The 22,924-nt window shown below is 41.9% G+C and overlaps 1 protein-coding gene across 2 annotated transcripts in view; it reads left to right on the top strand.

Moving 5' to 3' along the window:
* SMAD4 (SMAD family member 4) overlaps positions 1-22,629 on the top strand; it is a 28,430-nt gene extending 5,801 nt beyond the window's left edge. The window contains exons 2-12 of one of the 2 annotated variants that reach the window (XM_028748116.2): positions 8,385-8,706; positions 8,985-9,159; positions 10,898-10,927; positions 12,754-12,969; positions 14,877-14,996; positions 15,120-15,233; positions 15,832-15,882; positions 16,269-16,446; positions 16,865-17,033; positions 18,821-18,959; positions 19,966-22,629. In XM_028748116.2, coding sequence (XP_028603949.1) covers positions 8,458-8,706; positions 8,985-9,159; positions 10,898-10,927; positions 12,754-12,969; positions 14,877-14,996; positions 15,120-15,233; positions 15,832-15,882; positions 16,269-16,446; positions 16,865-17,033; positions 18,821-18,959; positions 19,966-20,177 — 1,653 coding nt within the window. In that variant the 5' untranslated portion in view covers positions 8,385-8,457 and the 3' untranslated portion in view covers positions 20,178-22,629. Of the gene's footprint in view, positions 1-8,384; positions 8,707-8,984; positions 9,160-10,897; positions 10,928-12,753; positions 12,970-14,876; positions 14,997-15,119; positions 15,234-15,831; positions 15,883-16,262; positions 16,447-16,864; positions 17,034-18,820; positions 18,960-19,965 lie in introns of both variants that reach the window. The other variant, XM_028748115.2, reaches the window with a different exon arrangement.
* The last annotated feature ends 295 nt before the right edge of the window (positions 22,630-22,924 follow it).

Here is a 22,924-nt window from a genome sequence, read left to right as displayed (position 1 = left end):
GCTGGAATAGACCACAAGGGCCATCGAGTCCAACCCCCTGCCAAGCAGGAAACGTCATCAGAGCACTCCTGACATATGGTTGTCAAGGATATATAATGATGATTATATGTCTTTAAGGATTAATCACTTTATATGCCAACTATGGGCTTATCTACACTTACCTTTCCTCTGCTCTTTCCAGGTGCAATTTGTGATTTAAAGCTTTGTGTCTGAACCTCTTTTTTCTTCTTCTTCTCCAGAGCTTTCCCCACAAAACTATACTCTTTAAAGCTCAGTAAGAGCAAGCATTAGTCTGCTCGAAACCTGAATTGACGTTTACTCCGATTGAACTTTGAAGAGTGGGTTTTTGTGGGGAAAGCTTGGGGATGGGAGCCCATTCTGTCTCGGACACGGAGCATTATACCTTCCTAGAAAGAGCAGGAGAAAATAGAAGTGTGGGTAAGCCCTATTACAGTGCAGTCATGTATAGATAGAGATAAATTTGGAGGGAAGCTCTGTTGAGCTTAAAGGAATTTACTTCCAGGTAAGTGTGCATTGGATCGGAATCTACATATAAACCTGAGAATTAAACATGTGTAAGAAAGAGTTAAATGTGAGTGTGCATGTGTGCACACACAAATAAAAAACAGGTAGATTTTTTTTTTTAAGTAAGCAAGCAAGCTTAAATATCTGGAGTTCCTGAGCTGCTCTCCTATCATATTGTTTTTACAACATTAATTAAGCATATTTCACCCAGGTCAGTAAAAGGAAATGTATAAATATATGATGTTGCAGGATGAGGTAGTTATGCATCGCAAGGTTAAAATTGGGGGTTGTATTCAATGTTAGTCCTGTTCAGAGTTGATCCATTGAAAAGACCTGACTAACTTAGTCCATTAATTTTAATGGGTGCTGTCTAATTGCTTTCCTTTGATTGACTGGCAAGTGAAACACTAATGCGCAAAGCATGGGAAATAAACAAGATGAGCTTGAGCTCCTGGTACAGCAAACTAAATATGACATAATAGGAATCACTGAAACCTGGTGGGATAAATCCCACGATTGGAATGTAATAATGGAGGGATACAATCTATTTCAAAGAAACAGACCAGACAAGAAAGGAGGAGGAGTGGCGTTATATGTCAGGGATGTGTATACCTGTGAAGAGATCCAAGATTTAGAACCTCAAAGCCAAAGTGAGAGCATTTGGGTGAAAATTAAGGGAGAGAAGAATAACAGTGACCTCATTGTGGGAGTTTACTATAGATCCCCAAGCCAAACGGAGGACATAGATGATGCCTTCCTGGAACAGATGGCCAAGCATGCAAAAGGAAGGGAGATAGTAGTAATGGGGGACTTCAATTACCCGGATATTTGTTGGATGTCAAACTCAGCCAAGAGCATAAGGTCAAACAGATTCCTCACTGCCCTTGCAGACAACTTCATTGTCCAGAAAGTGGGAGAAGCAACAAGAGGAACAGCCATTTTAGATCTGGTCCTAACCAATGTTGATGACCTGGTTAGTGGGGTAGAAGTGGAAGGATCATTAGGCGCGAGTGATCATGCTCTTCTGAAGTTTACTATACAGCGGAAAGGAGCAGCCAAGCATACTAGGACTCAATTTCTCGACTTTAAGAAAGCCGACTTCATAAAGCTTAGGGAAGTGCTGGGTGAGATCCCATGGACAGTAATACTAAAAGGAAAGGGAGTTCAAGATGGCTGGGAGTTTGTTAAGAGGGAGATAGTAAAAGCACAACTTCAGGCAATACCAATGAGACGGAAACATGGAAGGTGCCTAAAGAAGCCAGGGTGGCTATCTAAAGAACTTTTAACTGAGTTAAGATTAAAAAAGGATGTGTACAAAAAATGGAAAAGGGGGGAAACCACCAAAGAGGAATTCAAACAAATAGCCAGCACGTGTAGACACAAAGTCAGAAAAGCTAAAGCACAAAATGAACTCAGGCTTGCTAGAGAGGTTAAAAGCAACAAAAAAGGCTTTTATGGGTATGTTCGTAGCAAAAGGAAGAACAAAGAAACCGTGGGGTCACTCAGAGGAGAAGATGGTGAAATGCAAACAGGGGACACAGAAAGGGCTGAACTCCTCAATGCTTTCTTTGCCTCAGTCTTCTCCGATAAAGAAAACAATGCCCCACCTGAAGAATTTGGAGCAAATGATTCAGCAGAGGAAACACAACCCAGAATAACTAAGGAGATAGTACAAGAATACTTGGCTAGTCTAGATGTATTCAAGTCTCCAGGGCCAGATGAACTGCATCCAAGAGTATTAAAAGAACTGGCAGATGTGATTTCAGAACCACTGGCAGTCATCTTTGAGAATTCCTGGAGAACAGGCGAAGTCCCCGCAGACTGGAGGAGGGCAAATGTTGTCCCTATTTTCAAAAAGGGGAAAAGAGAGGACCCAAATAATTACCGCCCAGTCAGTCTGACATCAATACCAGGGAAGATTCTGGAGCAGATCATTAAGCAAACAGTCTGTGAGCACCTAGAAAGGAATGCTGTGATCACCAATAGTCAGCATGGATTTCTGAAAAATAAGTCATGTCAGACTAACCTGATCTCGTTTTTTGACAGAATTACAAGCCTGGTAGATGAAGGGAACGCAGTGGATGTAGTCTACCTTGATTTCAGCAAGGCATTTGACAAGGTGCCCCATGATATTCTTGTAAAGAAGCTGGTAAAATGCGGTCTTGACTATGCTACCACTCAGTGGATTTGTAACTGGCTGACTGACCGAACCCAAAGGGTGTTCATCAATGGTTCCTCTTCATCCTGGAGAAGAGTGACTAGTGGGGTGCCACAGGGTTCTGTCTTGGGCCCGGTCTTATTCAACATCTTTATCAACGACTTGGATGATGGACTCAAGGGCATCCTGATCAAATTTGCAGATGACACCAAACTGGGAGGGGTGACTAACACCCCAGAGGACAGGATCACACTTCAAAACGACCTTGACAGATTAGAGAACTGGGCCAAAACAAACAAGATGAATTTTAACAGGGAGAAATGTAAAGTATTGCACTTGGGCAAAAAAAATGAGAGGCACAAATACAAGATGGGGGACACCTGGCTTGAGAGCAGTACATGTGAAAAGGATCTAGGAGTCTTGGTTGACCACAAACTTGACATGAGCCAACAATGTGACGCGGCAGCTAAAAAAGCCAATGCAATTCTGGGCCTCATCAATAGGAGTATAGCATCTAGATCAAGGGAAGTAATAGTGCCACTGTATTCTGCTCTGGTCAGACCTCACCTGGAGTACTGTGTCCAGTTCTGGGCACCACAGTTCAAGAAGGACACTGACAAACTCGAACGTGTCCAGAGGAGGGCAACCAAAATGGTCAAAGGCCTGGAAACGATGCCTTATGAGGAACGGCTAAGGGAGCTGGGCATGTTTAGCCTGGAGAAGAGGAGGTTACGGGGTGATATGATAGCCATGTACAAATATATAAAAGGATGTCACATAGAGGAGGGAGAAAGGCTGTTTTCTGCTGCTCCAGAGAAGCGGACACGGAGCAATGGATCCAAACTACAAGAAAGAAGATTCCACCTAAACATTAGGAAGAACTTCCTGACAGTAAGAGCTGTTCGACAGTGGAATTTGCTGCCAAGGAGTGTGGTGGAGTCTCCTTCTTTGGAGGTCTTTAAGCAGAGGCTTGACAACCATATGTCAGGAGTGCTCTGATGGTGTTTCCTGCTTGGCAGGGGGTTGGACTCGATGGCCCTTGTGGTCTCTTCCAACTCTATGATTCTATGATTCTATGATTCTATGATTCTATGAAATCCCCCCCCCCTTTTGAATACAAATTAAAATCCTATTTTTATTTGCTGAGAAGGCAGTGGCGGTTGCTACTGCTCTCAAAAGCTAGATTAAAACTTCAGTAGCCTCTTGTTGATTCAAGTGCTTGAATGGCTTCCATTAGACCAGTGGCATGATGATCTTAAAAGCATTGCTCTGCACAGTTGCTGAATGATTCACCCCAGCCTTGAAATTTGTTGTAGCTGGTGTCAGTGATTGTGATTATTGAATTTGTGCCATGTTTTCAGCAGTTAAGTATCTAAGCTGTGTACTAGATTATTGGTCTAGAAATGAGTTGAGGTCAAAGCTTTGGTCCATTAGATGGTTTAATACATATCATTTGAGATATGTATTTATTGTTTTGCCTTATAATTCAGTAGCAGCATCACTCTAGTGTTGAATATCTTGGCTCTTGACATCCTTATTAATTTATCAAGAAAATTTTCCCACACAAAAAACAGAAGAGGCCAATTCTAGGAATATGTTTCAAAACAGTCTATTTAGCATCATCTATGGGGGAGTTGGGTATGTTTAGCCAGGAAAAGAGGAGACTGAGATATGATAGCCATCTTCAAATATCTAAAGAGCTGTCCCATGAAGATGGAGCAAGCTTCTTTTCTCCTGCTCCAGAGGACCTGAATCAAGGGCTTCAAGTTACAAGAAAAATGATTCCAACTCAACATCAGGAAGAACTTTCTGGTGATAAGAGCTGTTTGACAGCAGAACAGGCTCCCTCAGATGGTGATGGACTCTCCTTCATTGGATGTTTAAAGCAGAGGATGGATAGCCATCTGTCATAGATGTTTTGGTTGAGATTCCTGCTTTGCAGGGGATTGGACTAGATGACCCTCGGGGTCCCTTCCAACTCTACAATTCTATGATTGTGTGTATAAAATACTTCACATGCCTATGGGTGTATTTTTGCTTCTCTAAACCACATGTGTCTGCCTGGGCAGAAGAAATATGGTGTACATGATCAGAAAGAGGAAGAGTTAATGGCCTGGTTCTGGTCTTTATGAATTGCATAGGGCAGCAGTGAGCAAACTGTGGTGCAGTACCTATGTTGTACTTTCACTCCCATCAACCCCTGCTGTCTTGGGCAGTGCTAAGAGGTACAGGAAACAATGAAACCTGGAGGGCCACACCTGTACCCTAGGAAATATAGCCCAGAAAGCCAACTGAAGACTGGCTGAGTAAGCGTTGTGATAATACATCCATCACATCAGTCCTCTTACAGTGATAAGCATGATTTCAACTCCCAAGACTAACAGTCAGGTTACTAACCAATTCAGCAGGATCCCAGTAAACATATTGGTCTGAGCTTCAGTTTGTCCATTTTGCGTATTAAATCAGGGTCAGACTGTAGCTAGGAAGCGAAGAGGAGGAGCAGGGGTGCAGATCATTGTACTGGGTAAGGTTGATGGGAGATATGAGCCCAATGACATTTGGAGGGCCTCGAGTTAGCCAACCCTGATGTAGGAGGAAGAGGCTTGTGAAGGTATCGGGTGCCTGAAGCAAGGAGGAAAACAAAGCAACCAACAAGAGAAGGGTGTTAAAGAGGGAAACATGTAGAGCAATGTGACCTGCAAACATGGAAGACAAGTTTGCACTTGTGTTGCCCCACCTCGCTACCTTCAAGTCTATATAGCAGCTCACAAATAGATGCAGTGGCAGCTTGAGGCCTCTAGCTATTCTTTATTAATGAAGTATATTATTAATTGGATGCCAGCCAGGGCTTGTGGAACAGATGTCACAGCAATCTAAGCTGAAGCACCTTGCATTTGGTGGCCACATCATGAGAAGCACTTTACATTTCCATGTTTCCGCTTGTGCCAAATGTATAATAATGGTTTTGTATCTGTCCTTATGAGTATGTGGGTGATGAGGAATGGGAGCTGGTGGTGTAAGATTGATTAGGGTCTCTTGGCATGATGGATCCTGCCCATCCTTGATGAATCTGCCCCCACAAGACTACTGCATCCTGGGAATTAAGCATCAAGACTGAGGGATGTGCATTTACTCACACATACCAGTCAACCCTGAGAGTAGATAATAGAGAGCCTTTGAGAGAATAGGGTACTGGAAGGACATCTGTAGATGGAGATTTTACATGCATGCTGTAGTTAAGCCATCTAGAATCACCACTAGCAGAGAGCATTTTGCCTGTCATCTTTTCTATTGGAACTCTTAAAAAAAATAAAGTGCACATTTCTTCAACTTTGGGTTCCCAGCTCTGGACTCCAACTCTGATAATTTCCAAATACCGTATTTTTTGCTTTATAAGACTCACTTTTTCCCCTCCTAAAAAGTAAGGGGAAATGTGTGTGCATCTTATGGAGCGAATGCAGGCTGCACAGCTATCCCAGAAGCCAGAACAGCAAGAGGGATTGCTGCTTTCACTGCACAGTGATCCCTCTTGCTGTTCTGGCTTCTGAGATTCAGAATTTTTTCTTTTCTTGTTTTCCTCCTCCAAAAACTAGGTGCGTCTTGTGGTCTGGTGCGTCTTATAGAGCGAAAAATACGGTAGTTTAGCCAAGAGTGAAAGGAATTGTAGTCTAGCTGCATCTGGGAACCCAAAGTTCAAGAAAGTTGATACAGGGGATTTTGGCTTTATGGATGCGCACCTTCTGAATCGTGTGTCCCAGCACCACAAGGCAGCAAATGGCAGCAAATTAGGGCTATCCTATCAGTGACTGAGAGAAAAGCAAGCGGGTGGTATGTGTTAAGCTGAGAAACTAAAGCATTCAGCCCCAACCTGGGCCCTCCTGTTGTTGGGAGTGCAACTCTCCTTGTTCATGACATTTGGCCATGCGAGCCGAGGCCGTTCAAGGCTGCTCAGCAGCATCTGGAGGGAACCAGGAAGTGAAGGAAGGAATTTCTAACTTTTAATTGACACATCAGAACATCCTGTGATTTCACAGAACCCTGTTGATATTGTTTTCTTTGGCGTAAACACCAGTAAATAGAAGAGATGCTAAAGCAAGCTATGCAGTATCTGCAATGACATTTAAAGCATGCAATGCAGCTTACCAATGTTGTCTCTTAATTGTTCAAATACCCCTTTGGGACAGAAATATCCCGAGGAATGAAAAGAGGCAGCATGTTGCACCATAATAGCAATGTTAATTGGAAGAACTGCCATCTGCTTTGAATTCCTACGCCTCCGTTGAAAAGACATAATCCCATACCAAATCAGTGCATTGGTCAGCTCAAAGTGGCATTTTTGTGGGGACTACTTTAAGCCACACATGCATAAAATGTATTCTGATGATAGCTCTGTGATTCAACAGGACGTTTGTGTGTTGCTAATGCTTTCTTGGAAGTGATTTTATAACTTCCTGGCTGCTCTGAATGTTAAATGTCAGTTGTACAATAAGTCTTAATTGGAAAGAATTACAGCTACTCTGTTGACAGGGTATAGTGGATTGGATACAGACTAAATGCTTAGAGTATACCCATTGAAATCAAAGAAACAAGTTATGACTAACTCAATTCTCATTTATTTCAGTGAGTCTGCTGTAAGTATGACTTAAGTGGATGCAGCCCATTATTGAGGCCATCCAGGACTCTCAGTTACCAGAGAGCGGAGCTGCACATGGACTTCCGTAAGGGGAAAGCCTATGTGCATAGGTTTCCATTAGAGCTGGAATCCATCATGAAGCATGCCTAATATGTGAATACTGTGGAATAGAGAATGTAGGGGAAACTGTATATCTTCAGGGGCAGAGCTAGGGGCATGAACTTGCTCTCTGGTAATATTCTATTCTGTTATATTCTATTGCAAAAAGGGGTTAGTGTGTCCAGGAAACTTAAATATTGCTGCAGATGTGTATGTGTGTGGAATGCTTGGCACTTTTTCTTTGGACAGTTTATCAAATCAGAAATGGCTTTCCCAGTTGCTTTCATCTCTATATCTTTTCCCCTTTATAAAGGAAAGCAAAAATTGTGCATGAGAAAAACTTTTAACACTCCTTCTGCCCTGCTGCTTTGCCAGTCAGATTTGGACACCCCCCCCCCCCAATCTCTGATTTGGCAGCGGCAAAGTATTAAAAAGCCAACATAATTTGGAAGACACTAAATGTATCCTCTGCTTTGATGTCTACTGTGGCTCTTCAGAGCGGAACAAGACATTATAAAAATATGTGTGGTGATTAATGAAAATGATGGGCTCTTCCTCACCCCCTCACTCAATTTCTTATTGATACTAATTTTAAAATTGAGATAAACTCACATGCATGATTTGGCTCTTATCAATGCAGCAATCCTATTACAGCAGTTACTTTTTGAAAAACAAAGTGTATAATGGGTTAAACCAGATAGATCCGCTGAGCTACATTTTGGGGGCAGGGAACAGAATAAAACATTGTCAAATAAGTATAGATACTTGTGGGAAGGCTGTTACATAGTTGCAGAAGAACAGGAGTGTGCTTACTTCCTGTTGAATAATCGTCTCGAAAAATAGCTTGAACGCACTCAAATATTGCACATGGAAAAAACATGTTGATTTCTCATACATGATACTTCCTGGTGGCCCAGACAGTAAACATTTCATGGCATTCTTGTGATGTTTGTTCTCTATTCCTTCTAGGTGCATGTTGGAGACAGTTCTTGGCCCACTGACTGGCAAGATTATTTGGTCTTGGAAGTAAAAGCTGTACCAAATGGACAATATGTCTATTACTAACACACCAACAAGTAATGATGCTTGTCTGAGCATTGTTCACAGTTTGATGTGCCATCGACAAGGAGGGGAGAGTGAAACATTTGCAAAGCGAGCAATTGAAAGCTTAGTAAAGAAACTGAAGGAGAAAAAAGATGAATTGGATTCTTTGATTACAGCTATAACTACAAATGGAGCTCATCCTAGCAAGTGTGTTACAATTCAGAGAACATTGGATGGAAGACTTCAGGTTGGTAGAAGCACATATGATACCTTAATATCCTAACTCTGAGAGCAGCAGGGTATGGGACATTTTGAAGTAGGGAGAGTAGTGGTACGAGAGCATAATTTGCTTTGTATCATGGAAATCAATTTGTGGTTTATAAATGGGGTTGGTTCCTTGTGGTGGTATTCACAGGGTATAAAGTGTTGTGTTGCTACCGCTTAGTGACATTTGATTCTGATCCTTGGCATCCTTTGTGATTTTCTATTCTCATTTGAAATTTTTCTGATCTTCAATCTTTCTAGGTGGCTGGTCGTAAGGGTTTTCCTCATGTAATTTATGCACGGCTATGGAGGTGGCCTGATCTTCACAAAAACGAACTCAAACATGTCAAATATTGTCAGTATGCTTTTGACTTGAAGTGTGATAGTGTCTGCGTGAATCCATATCATTATGAGCGTGTTGTATCACCTGGCATTGGTAAGTATGTTCATACTGTATGTGGAGTTGCATTTTATTAATGTTTCATTAGGTAGAGTATTGCAGGTTTTTCATTCACCTTGCTGTCCTGTGCTTTTTCATGATACCTCACTTAGCCAGTTGATTCTAGATTATTGCAAAACACCCTTGGGGCTGGACAAGGGCCCATCCCTCCAAAACCCAGTTTCATGTATTTGCTTTTTTTTAAGGGACGAAGGAATATACTGCTTTTTAGTCTATAGGTAGGTTGCTTCTTACCATGAATGCTGTGCTGGTAGAAGCAAGGTTGCAGCCCTCAGGTCCTCTTGATCTTCACTTCTGTCACTTAAGCCAGCAGTTCTTTGTGCCTTTCCCTCACACAAAGTAGCTTCAGCGCTTGGGGAGATCTGCTGAGAGAACAGGCTTTCCTGACAGTGGAACAACCCAGACCTTTCCTTCCCACTTTAGTGGGGATGCAGGCCAAATCTTACACCAGGGAGTGATGTTCTGTATTCCTCTGCTCTTAGGGAAAGCAATAGTAGGAAGAGGTACAACAGCTGTGGGGTTAACATGAGTAGAGAGTTCCTGCCTCTCTTTGGACAGGGTTATTTGAAATACCATATCGCAGAGCAGTTGTCTTCACCATTTTCTGACTTGAGATCCAACCTAAACATTCATTTGGTGACCCCCCCTTTTTTAAAAATAAAAAAGGCCATATATTTGTATGGTGGTAGTCCTGCCACCTTAGATTCGGCCATGACCTGGGAGTAGGTCCTGTGCTACCAGTTGTTGTCCAGTGCCATAGATGACCTTGGGAATTCTTCTTTGGCTTCGATTACTGCAGTATTCTGGCATTTTTTTGTCTAGCTGTGTCTTTTCCTTGAAGGGATCGGGATACCTGTTGCATCAGGGTTGTGTTCTGTACTGCTGCAGCCAACCTGTTCTTGCTGAAAGTTGACCCTTGATCAATGTTGTTCTATCTTACAAGATTTAGGCTATCCCTCACAGGTGGCACCTACTGCTAATGCAGTGTCTTCCAACAAAATGTATAGAGCATTCAGGAAGGCTTTTGAAAACAGTTGTGTCTCATGAATCTTCCTTCCTTTTGAAGGATCTTTTAAAGTTCCTCTAATAGGGGTTGGATGAGAGTCTAAACACCAAAGGGGGGTGTCTTTCGTGGTGGAGAGGAAGGGTCGGTCCCTTGTCCAGTTTGGAGATCTGTTAGGCTTTTTATTATTATTAAAGCCAGCTCACTGACTGAGCAGGGAAGACCTTAATCATGTAATTTATTCATTAAATTCCATTTATGAATTGCTTTACATAGAAATCTCAAAATGATTTCACATGAAAAGCATCAGCTATAACAACAATTACACAATTTCCTATCTAAAAGCAATTATAACAATTCAAAAAAATTGAAAACATCATATATAAAAACAACTAAAACCTTTCCATATTTAGAAACAATTCCATATTTACCTCCAGTATTGGTGGTAGAGGGAAGTGAATAGGTAAGGAGACAGTTTTCCAGTTTGTTATAAAAGTTGTGATAGAAAGTTATTTTAAGGAGTATTTTAAGAGTAAAATTTCACTTTTCCAGTTTTCCACAAATGCTGAAGGAAATGTTTAATTATGCTTAATCTGCAGTATGCCTGCAGTTACTTACCCACCTGTTTATAGGCTATATAGATAGTAAAATATTTGTTTATTGGTATTTAAAACTGAATTAGTGACTTTATATGTTCTTTTCTCTTTAAAGATCTTTCAGGATTGACACTGCAGAGTTCAGGTAAGCTATATGTGAAATCATAGGAAGTATAAACAGCAATATCTTTTAAGGTGAACGCCTCTTCAATTTAAAGCATATGCAAAGCATTGCTAGGGAAATTACTTTGAGAATACTCAAGTTAATTGATATACAGACATCTTCCACTTGTGTGTGATGGACTCATGCCCGCCTGCATATAGGTGTGGTGCCGGGAAATAGTAAAATAATTTAATTCATACTTGGAAATGGAGGGAGAGAGATGGAGAGTCCTTGTGGCTCGCTAGGAGACCCGCCCCGGAGTCCAAAGAGGACCGAAGAGGAGAAGAGAGGTCCAGCAGGGCTTTGTTTATGCTGCTCAGCCTCCCCACCTAACAGCTGATGTGTGGGGTAGCACAGCAGTAGCTGCCGCTTTCCTGCACTGCCTCCAGCCAGCCCCAGAGCTTCAGTTCCAGTTGTGGATATTTTAGGTACAATATTTTTGATTTTTGGAGAGAGCACACCAGAGAGGGCATTTAAAGGGTGTTTAGAGGGTGTTCCCCATTTACACAATTTTCACTTATGTGTGAGGGGCACTGGAAGGTAACCCCTGTGTAAGTGGGGAGTCGCCTGTACTATGGGCCACACAAATGTGTACAGACATGAGGGGTAGAGAGAGAAAGGTTCTTAGGCTGGGGTATACTGACATTTTACACCAACGATTTCATTGCTAGTGGATGTAGCTAACTAAATTAAATCAACTAAAGTTAATTTAGGAATCTTAATAAAATATTGCATGCATCTAAAATGTTAAAATTCTAATTATATTTGTTCCATGTGTTCACTAACAAGATGATTAGGTTGGATATCTTCAACTCTTTTTCTGTTCAAAGTTTGTTGAAAACAAGTTTAGGAATTGTTGATGGTTTCGTTTTGTCAAACTGGAATTAAATCCATTTCCATTGCTTGCTGGGGAAGTGAACCCCCCCCCCCCAAAAAAGTGTAGGAAGTCTGTATATCTGCAGTATCAGCTTTGTGCATTCTTGATGGCCACTTCTGTTTTATCACTGAATTATTTACATATCCAAATGTGCATCTTTGGATAATGGTGCTGAATTGTACCTACATAATATAAAGAGGTATCTGTGTTCTATTCTTATTATAATTGATCTGTATTATTTTGATTTTCTAAAGCAGTTGAAACTTTTAGGGGTTCTAAGCAAGCCCCAGAGATTTCCAATTTAATCCCTAGAGCACAAATGTGGGATGGATCCAAGGGATTAGGAGGCCCAACAAAATAAACTGGAATAGGCATAGACCAGGCAAATATGCTTTGATTTGAATTGCTTTGTTTGCTCCACTTTCCAAAACTGAATAATCTGTACATACATAAAGCATAATACCAGTTCTGAATTTTAAGAGTTTTGGCCCCTAAAATGTTTTTGTTATGTAGAATGCTGATGACTGTTTTTAGTTTATTGCTGATCTTAATTGTTGAATGTTTAAATATAATTTTATTGTTTTACTCATTTGGTACACTGCTTTGATGTTTTCTTTTACAGTCAAGTGGTGTACACATTTTATGAAATAAATAATGGGGGGAAATACATCCCTAAAGGGGTTGCCTGTCCAACCTTATTTTGAATATCTCACCAAGCAGCTCACTTTATTACAGATCTGCCCTCATAGTTAGAAGAGTTTCCCCAATTCACTTATCCTAAATTTCCTTCCTTGTAATTTAAAACAGTATCTTCTCATTCTAGTCTGTGGATAATGTCAACAATTGCTGTCCTTTCTGAGATTATTTTTTTAAAAAAATGTATTCCCTCCCTTAATATTTCCTTGTAACTTAACCTTTTGTCTTATCACAGCACCCTCAAGCATGTTGGTGAAAGATGAATATGTTCATGAATTTGAGGGGCAGACATCGCTGTCAACTGCTGAAGGCCATTCAGTTCAGACTATCCAGCATCCGCCTAGTAACAGGGCATCTACTGAAACCTACAGCACCCCATCCATGTTAGCTCCTTCTGAGTCTAGCACCACCAGCACCACCAACTTTCCCAACATTCCTGTCGCTTCCACAAGTAAGATAACTCTGTTTATTTTAAAGATTACAAAACTTGTTTCAACTTCTTTCAAACTTGGCAAAATTAACTTCTGTTACAAACTGGCGAGATTACAAATTGGAATACAGTGGTACCTCGGGTTAAGTACTTAATTCATTCGGGAGGTCCATTCTTAACCTGAAACTGTTCTTAACCTGAAGCACCACTTTAGCTGATGGGGCCTCATGCTGCCGCTGTGCCGCCGGAACACAATTTCTGTTCTCATCCTGAAGCAAAGTTCTTAACCTGAGGTACTATTTCTGGGTTAGCGGAGTCTGTAACCTGAAGCGTATGTAACCCGAGGTACCACTGTACTGATGTGGTTCAAAGAGCAACGCAAACCTTGATCTGCCGTATTGGAGGGGGTTTGGATGAGGTGGTGGTGCTCCTCCACCTGGCTGTGCTGGCACAGGAGCTTTTCCACTGGAGAACGCCCTATGGCACCTGCCCAAATGGAAGCTACTTCCAGTGTTCTCCCTGCTGGTTGTTGCCAGTGGAACACACCAAAATGCGACGGAGGGGGTAGGGCTAGCTGTGCTGCTGTCACATGATGGCGGCTGCCCATTCTGGCCTCTTCACTGTGCTAGCATGGGGACTAGTGTAGCATACAGACATTTCCCCCTCTTCTCTCCCTGCTTCCCTTCCACTCTGGCCAGTGTGAACTGCAGGACTGTGGATGCTGCAGTGGTTGCACCACTCCTGTTAAGCCCCACTGCTGCTGGTCAGGGGTTTGGAATGCAGCCGCAGTCTCAAATTACCTTACATGCTTTCTCCTCTTCACATCCTTGATTGATATTTCGTTACATTTCATTGTTGATTTTACTGCAATTTAATTAGTGGGGAAATTTGATATGCTTTGTAATTATATGACACATGCTTCTTAAGTAACCCTTAAGCTGAGTAGGAATGTAAGTCTTGAAAGCTGTTATCATTTGATTCCTAGTGTTGTGCAAATGATTGGATTGAAGAAGATAATTTATGAGCAGTGGAAACTGTACATTGTTGCACTTCACTTGTTCAGTAAACAAACAGACACAGAACCACTATGACAAATAAACAAACTAACTTATGTGAAAGTTAATACTAAGATTTTCAGACTGTCATTTAAAACCTACCCAGAGGAAGAAAATAAGCCCATGCACCTCCAAGTATAACTTAGAAAAAGGCTGTCAAGCGGTGTCTTTTTTGTCACTAATTCATACACATGTAAATGAAAGAATAGGGAATCGAACAAGATCCACTGCATTACAGTTTGTTGGGGTGGGGGAAAGGTGTAGACCAGGGTCAGCAAACTTTTTCAGCAGGTGGCCGATCCACCATCCCTCAGACCTTGTGGGGGGCCAGACTATATTTTGAAAGGAGAAAAAAAAGAACGAATTCCTATGCCCCACAAATAACCCAGAGATGCATTTTAAATAAAAGCACACATTCTATTCATGTAAAAACACGCTGATTCCAGGACTGTGGGCCGGATCTGGCCCCCGGGCCTTAGTTTGCCTACCAATGGTGTAGCCCATACTTCTATCAGTCTTTAGCATTGATATAGTTTGATCCACAGCCTTCTCTTACCTGGCATGCTAGAACTCTGTTTCCTGGCCCATTCACACACACTGCAGAACAACAAGAAATCTCCTTGTTCTAGTTTGTCTCTTCCCACCTTACAGGTTTGGGGCATATAGAGCAGTTCCGTTTACAAGTTATTTGGCATTAAGCAGCCGGTGTTAGTAATGAACCATATTTTGTGTCATGGCTTCCTGAAGGTGCCAAAATCAAAGAAGCAATTTTACAAAATAAAGGGCTAAGAAGCAGAATTGTGATGCTAACATCTGTCTAATGAAATGATAACTCATTTTAAGGCAGGTATTAACTGTTTTACATTTTGCCAGGTCAACCCCCCAGTATGCTGCCAGGTAGCCACAGTGATGGACTTTTGCAGATTGCTTCAGGGCCTCAGCCAGGGACACAGCAGAATGGCTTTACAGCTCAGCCAGCTACTTACCACCACAGTAAGTATTATCTATACCGTACATCAGTGTTTTGGGGCACTGCTAGTTTTTCAAATGAAATGGGGGGGGTGGGTTTCCTAGGTAAAGCAAATTGGTCAGACTTTTCTGCTCTGCATTTTTAAGACAGTACAACAACTTGGACTGGGAGTCGAACTGCCGCCTATACACCTACCATCCCTCACCATCAGAATGGGCATCTTCAACATCATCCACCTATGCCCCATCCTGGACATTACTGTAAGCACCCTTTTATTACCGCATTGAGATGCACTTACTTTTTGTGCAGCATCTTGGTGGCTGCGGGAGAGGCAGTGATGGTGCAGTGGGCTTGGACCAGAAAGATCTGACTTTAGGTGTTTGCTCAGCTACAGAGGCCCTTGTCTGGTAGGTCACTGTTCTTACCCAAACCTACCACACAGGAAAGGAAGTGATATGGGAAGGGTGGGATATAAATGTAATGAAACAAAATAAGGAAAACTCCACGCATGTTTCAGGTAGGCATGCTCATCTCTTATTCTTCTGTTTAACAAACTGAAAGTGTGTGTACAAACAACACTTTGAGAAATGGTTGGGGTACTATTCCACAAGTCGTTTCTGCCTTACACATTTGGGCATTCTCTATGTGTGTCTTTAAAGACTGAGTTATCTGAGTTTATGTATAAAATTTGCACTGTACACGACCCCCCTGCTGATTTCTACTGTCTGCCCTATTTACTGTAACTAATAAATCCAAATATTTAGTGGTCATTTGGTTTTGGAGGATGCAAGGACTTGTGAGGAGAGTAGACAAAGAATAAGCACCATGACTGTATTTATTTTGCGTTTTTTTTTTTAGGGCCAGTTCATAATGAACTTGCATTCCAGCCACCTATCTCAAACCACCCTGGTAAGTGCATATAAAGAACGTTCAGTTGAATTGGTGTTCTTCTGTGAGCTAAGAATGTCAAATTGAAAGCAGCGTCATGCTCCCTTTAAAATCTCTTCTGCCATTCATTTGATGTATGGGCAACCTTTAAAAAAAATCATATGTAAACTTTTTTAAAGACACCTGTGAAAAACGTTACAGTTTTGAAAGCTTTAAGGCAAAATTGAGTAAGCTCCCTATTTCTAGAGACACACAGTGAAGAGATTTAGCAAAAGCTTGAACAACTATGTACTAGAAGTTGATTCCCTCTGCTCCTTCTCTGCTGCTTGTTTGCCTGGTGCTCTGCATTCACTTCTCTTTTCTTTCTTCCTCCTCCCTACTCCTGGGGGGATAAAAATCAGCCCCAGAATACTGGTGTTCAATTGCCTATTTTGAGATGGATGTCCAAGTTGGCGAAACATTTAAAGTACCCTCAAGCTGCCCAATTGTTACAGTTGATGGATATGTGGACCCTTCAGGTGGAGACCGCTTTTGCCTCGGTCAGCTCTCCAACGTTCATAGAACAGAAGCCATTGAGAGAGCGAGGTATGTTTTGTTATTTCTGGAAAAGTAAGCAACCAAAATGAACAAGGGGCTGGAGCGAATCTGTGGGGAAAGGCTGCAACATTTGGGGAGCTTTAGTTTAGGAAAAAGGCAGGTACAGAGGGAAATTTCATGTAGTGAAGCTAAATGTTGGAATATTCAAGACAGAAAAAAGGCAGCGCTAATCCCAGGAGCCCTGTGTTATCAACAGTTGTTTTGTGCAGTATTAAACATGGAATTCTCACTTTAAGGTACCACAAGACTCTTTATTGTTTTTGCTGTCCACCGATTAGGACTGCTATCCTACTGGAAATTAATGTTTTTTAAGTATCCCTCCCCCTGAAGGAGCTGCCTACAAACTGAACTGATTTTCTATATAACTGTTTCCCCTTCTTGCATTGAGCGGTCTGGTCTTTTTCAGGTTGCATATAGGCAAAGGTGTGCAGCTGGAATGCAAAGGTGAAGGTGACGTGTGGGTTCGGTGCCTCAGTGATCATGCGGTCTTTGTTCAGAGTTACTACCTAGATCGGGAAGCAGGGCGTGCGCCAGGCGATGCAGTCCACAAAATTTATCCAAGTGCATATATAAAGGTTTGTGTGAATCTGTTGGATGGCAGTCAATATTTTCTAGAAACCTTTCCTGACTTGTTTTTTCCCCTTTGCTTTTTTTCTTTTTACTGTTAGCACAAACAATGTAATTGTGTTTGGCATTGCAAGTAGAAGGGAAACAAGTTTTTATTTTCTAACAACAGCCTGTAGCCAAAATAAGAATTAAAATATAAGCTTATGAAGAGCAGTCTTAGGAAGGGGTGGGAAGATGGAGACCATTCCTTCGAGGTTTGCTGCTGGGCTCACAGACATTGGATTCATTCATTCTCTCTCTAAGCCATGAGACCCACGATCAGATTAAAAACCCTTAGGCTTGATGACTTCAAACATCAAAATTAATCGTTTTACGCAAGTAGATTTTTGTGAGATGTTGACAGGTTGTCATTTTAATTCTAACTAGAATGTGAACTGTTTTAAGAACTCAACCCATGCTCATGCCAACATGTATTTGTGGCCTTTCTCAAACGTCATGAAATCAGGCTGACCTCCCTTAATTTGTGGAAGGAAAATAGATCTGACCCACATGTGGGTATTTAAGACTTGGCTGGGCGCCTAGATTCAAAACATGGGGCTTTGCACACTCTCCAGTTAGCTAGCAGCACAGTGTGGAATATTGGTTGTTAAACCCTTTTTCATATCCCGTTTAGTCTACCATAAAATGCTTGCCCCGCTTTCTACCCTTCTTGCAATGAGCAGTCCACACACTGTTATAAATAAGTTTAAAATGTTCTAATTACTAAATCCAAAAGTGGTTCATGTATTATTCCATGCAGCAGCAAGGAGAACACAGGTAGATCACTCTTGGGTGCAAAATACAGAATATAATTTCAAACATGTGGTCTGAACATGGACCAAGTTCAGACACATCCATGCTGGTAGATTACATGGCGACAAGAGAGTTTGAGAAAGGAATAGAAACACCTTCCCTTGTGGAAGAGAAGGGGTGTGACTTAGCTGAGACTAGGAACAGAACTCTGTGTTCTTAAAACCTTCATGTGTTAACTAGCACTCATGCATGCTTGTGTTGGGCTGCAGTTTCCCACATAATTTACTATAGATCCCTACTCTTTCCCCCAAATTCACTTCCACCCCCTTCAGCACTTACCCCTCACTTCGTTCTTCTCCTATACCCCCACCCTTAATGCTTCCTCCCCAGGGCCGGGTGTGTGTGTGCTTCTGTCTTTCCAACATGTCACTTCTCCAACGTTCAATAGCCTCAAACCATGTGGTGTAAGCGTGCTGTTTATGTTGTTGCCCAGCCAATCATTATAATTCTCATGTGCACAAATAGTTTGGTCTGATTTGGCGCCTAAGTTGCCCGTGTGCCTTTTCACAGAAGCCACCATCATTCAGTCTGGTCCATGATCTTCTGTTCCTAAAGTATGTGGCAAGAACTTAACAAACAGTTGCTACTCTATGGAGTAACCATCCCTACACAGAATACACTTATGTGGCTTCTTCTGCATGATTCCTGGTGTCTGCCTTCGCAGTTCGCAGAGCCCTTGTTGTGTTTTCCACAGTGCATACAAACCAGTGGCGTCAGAATCTTAGAAGGAGATTCTTAGAAGGAGAAGAGCAAAGGGAGAGAACAGTCAGTTTTACGTTCTAGAAATAAACTTAGCTAGACAAGTTTGTCCCAATTTTTTGAGTTACCTGCACATTCTGCATTGTGAAAACCTTAAATGGTGGGAATTCCCAGTTGTTTTAATTTTGGTGGGTGTTCTTTCGAAGACTAATTTGTAATCTCTGCTGTTTCTTTTTTTAATAAGGTGTTCGATTTGCGTCAGTGTCACCGTCAGATGCAACAGCAGGCTGCTACAGCACAGGCTGCAGCTGCTGCTCAAGCTGCTGCAGTTGCAGGAAATATTCCTGGGCCAGGATCTGTAGGAGGAATCGCTCCAGCCATCAGTAAGTGGCATATAAAAGCAAATTACCAGCTTTCCCCACCTCTCTTTGCTATTATTCACTTTCGAAATGATTTTGGCAGGGATAAATTAAATTCGATCATGCCAAACTGTGGTTTGAGCTTCCAAATGTGTAAACAAACCATGATTTAGAGTTGTTCACTTGTTTCCTTTTCTTTTTTTGTTCATCACTCCCGTTTCCAGATGCAGTGACCTCTGGAGGCAGACAAATTAATAGAACTGTGGTTTGTCAGTTCAAACAAAACAAACCGTGGTTCGCAACCCTATTGAACCATAGCTTTGTACAATGTCTGGCTTGTACACGTGTCTATCTTGTTTTTCATCAGGGAATTTGTTCTGTCCCCTTTCAACATGACATACCCCTATGGTGAGTTGACAGGAGTGCTGGGTGTGAAAGCATTTACAGAATTCCTTTCCCATGGGAATTCACATGGTGCAGCAGTTTCTGATAAATGCTTGGAATGTCATGAAGCAGGAAACTGGAGGCTGCAGTTCAGATGAGACAGCTATATCTCCTACTGCTTTTTAAATCTGGAAGATGGTTAAAAAAAGTTCCCTGCAGGGCAGAAGCAGGGGTTGGTAAGCACCAGCTAGGACCTGCTACCAAAACTGGACAAAAGAATCATGGATTCGGGGGGATAGTGTAGGTTTCTTCTGAAATGCTGCTGGAATGTTAGGCTCTGTTAAATTGAGCTTTGGCATCAGGATTTAGGCCTTGAGAATTCTAATAGGACAGTAATATCTGTTACACATTTGTTGCATATTTTCCTTAGCCAAGAGCATAAACATTTTGAGACTATTGGAAACTGTTGCTGCTCACCCAGCAAACAAATTTTAAATATTTTCAGAAATCTGGCAAGTGTTTGGCAGCAAGCATTGTTGCTGTATAAGCACCCAAGCCACTCGAAAGCTGGGTTGAGGCTGGCAAATTGCTTACCTGAAACCGAAAGCTAAGAAGGGTGTTTAATGTAGTCCCTGGCTCTTTTTAGGTTTGTCAGCTGCAGCTGGAATTGGCGTGGATGACCTTCGCCGCCTGTGCATCCTCAGGATGAGCTTTGTCAAAGGTTGGGGACCTGATTACCCGAGGCAGAGCATTAAGGAGACGCCGTGTTGGATCGAAATCCACCTGCACCGGGCCCTGCAGCTCCTAGACGAAGTTCTTCATACCATGCCTATTGCAGACCCCCAGCCCCTAGACTGAGACCTTGCTGCTGTTCTTAGCTGTTATAGAGTGAGGATGGCGGATTGTAAAATACAATTTTATTAACCGGAAGATATATTTTGCTTCCGTTCTGCTTAATCTTTTAACCAGGTTTTAAAGAGAAAATGTCTTTGCCACCTTGCTCTCAGCAGAAAAAATAAATCAGAACCTGCAGGAATTCTGAATAGTTTCACACCTTCGGGCTTGTTCTGTAGTTGTGGGAAGCTGACACCAAGCAGCAAAGTTTTGATTGTGGTCTTGGTGTGATCACTGCTGTGCTTAGGCCTTGGAAATCTCACTTGGCTTGATTAAGGGAACCCCCCCCCCCCGGCTCCATTCACTTGGTGGCATGGATTTTGGGGGGCTCCGCTTAAGCACTTATTCAGCCTGCCCCTTAGCTAGATCCACCCCAAATGAGCAAAATCATGTTGATTATTCTAAAGGGATGGTTTCTGGTGCTGCACTTTGCTACAGCACTGGGGCACGTCTCATAGCAAGGCTCTGTATGTGAAATATTTATGTACACATAATCATTTGAAACACACTAGAAATGGATGGGCTTCGAAGCTGGCACTAAATGTAAATGCAACATAAAATATTCAGCAAGGAGAACTGCCAGCTAAATTATGTAACCAGTGTGCAATGATACATATTTTCATTACTATTCCCAACTGATTTCCGCTACAGTGAAAAGGCTGTAAAACCTGGACAGTTGAGATAGCATTAATATGTGTTTTACTGCACTTGGAGTGCCATTTCAAAACCTCATAATCATGTTGATGGTTGCATCGCCGAGAATCCAGATTTTATATTTTTTAACATTTCTACTCAGGGCAAGATGGCAAACTTGTTTTTATACCTCTTGGTTATTTTAAGCTCTTTATCCCATCAATGATTTTATCTATTTGCATTGACTTTGTATAGAGAATTTCAGGTAGAAGTTGCAAATGTATTGGCTGTATGACAGATGCAATATTATGCTTTCTCTAGTTAATAAAACTACTGGAAAAAACCCTCAGAACTCTGATAGAAATTTATCGACAGTTTTTGTAAGTATTTTCCTACGTTTTGAATCCTTTCATCCGGAGTCCTGGATAAAGTTTCTGCCTGAAAATTCTGCAGGAAGCAATGGGAGCGATTCTCTCCACTTTCCGGCTTGCTTTCAAACCCTGTGGTGTCAGCTGTCTTTCCCCTTTACGTAGATCCAGTATTATAAGAACAAACGGTGGCAGGAATGGACACTGGCAGTTCCCATAGCTAGCAGGCATACAGAACAGTGAGGAGCACATCTGGCCTGCAGCATCTCTCCCCTATGCCCAACCCAGCTCCTGTTATCTGAGTCCCCTGCCTATATTAGTCTCCCTCCTCAATTCAGCCTGACTTATTTCCTGCCTCGCCCTCCAGTTTTCTATGAAACCAAAGGATTATAAAACTTTTGATCATCTGAAAAGGTGTCCTGATTAATCAGGCAACTTCTTTATTTTATTTTAAAGTTAATAATTGTCAGTATAAGTGCGTACATAAAACTGTAGGCGGCAACCTCCAATTTTAGTGGAGGCGTCCCTCTCCCCTGCTGCCTGAAAAAGGAGTGCTCTGTAAGATGGTGCCTGTTTTTATAACCTAAAGACAAAGCATGGTTTTTCTTCAAAACTATGTTATTCCTATGCAAATGTATGCAGACTTAATTGAATAATCAATTAAAAGCCATACAATTAATCAACGAAAGAGTTCTTTAAATGAGTGACAGCCCCAATGGACGTTAAGTAATTTTATGTCCTCAGTATTTTTTATGTAGAATTTCTTCCCTGCCCCCACGCTTAAGCAAAATAAAATAAGGCTTTGCATCTTGTGGGTGGGGTGTGGGTGTTTGAAACTTTGCAATTCCTGGAAGAGAATTTTTTGCCCTGCTCTTAAATGTTGAACTGAAACACAGGGGCTTCTCTAAATCAGGCTCAGCAGAATGGTTAACCTAACCCCAGATGTAGCCTCTGAATGAGTTAGTCATCAGTGTAGGGCCTGACAAGCACACCAGGGCATCAGAGTGGAGGGCAGCTGGAACCCAATGTGTGCTAGAGCTTTTCCAAGTCTGTAAATAGTGCAAGAAGCATCAAAGCAGTCAGACAGGTTTTCCTAGGCGAGTCTCACTTCAGAGATGCAAATGTACCAGTTGCCTTGGCTTTCTTTCAACAAAAGCATGGGAGGCCTTGTGGGGAGAGAGTGTGTGAGTGCCAATTTTTGCTCCCCTCCCAAGTCTATCCTCCGTATACATCTTGGGCTACTTTGAATGGTCAGTGGTTGAAGGAGAACCCTGTGTAGCCCCCCGGGGGGGGGAGCCAAACAATTTATTCCAACCTGGAGACTATGTATATCATGAAAACCCAGAATTGTGTGAAGAAAAATGGAATGCTTCAAACTGTACGAATTAATAGAAATAAAGCAAATTTGCATACTTGCCTATTTTGCATAATTCCTCCTCTTGTCACGAGACTGGGCATGTTGGAAAACCTGCATAGGTCACCTCCCTTATCCCCTGCTTCTGTTTACAGTGTTTGGGACAAGATACTTTTTTCTTTATAAGTAAGTAAGTAAGTAAGTAAGTAAGTAAGTAAGTAAGTAAGTAAGTAAGTGAAAGTTGAAATTCTCAGGCTGAATTCTGCTTCTAGGATCTATATGTGCTTGCATAATGCAGCTGTAGAATTGTGAGGTAATTATGGTCCTGGCACCTTCCTGCTTGTGAAACTCTTGCC

The sequence above is a fragment of the Podarcis muralis genome, chromosome 11 (assembly GCF_964188315.1).
Source record: "Podarcis muralis chromosome 11, rPodMur119.hap1.1, whole genome shotgun sequence".
Taxonomy (NCBI): Eukaryota; Metazoa; Chordata; class Lepidosauria; order Squamata; family Lacertidae; genus Podarcis; species Podarcis muralis.
Note: the sequence above shows the minus strand (reverse complement) of the source record. Positions and strands in the feature narration are given on the sequence as shown.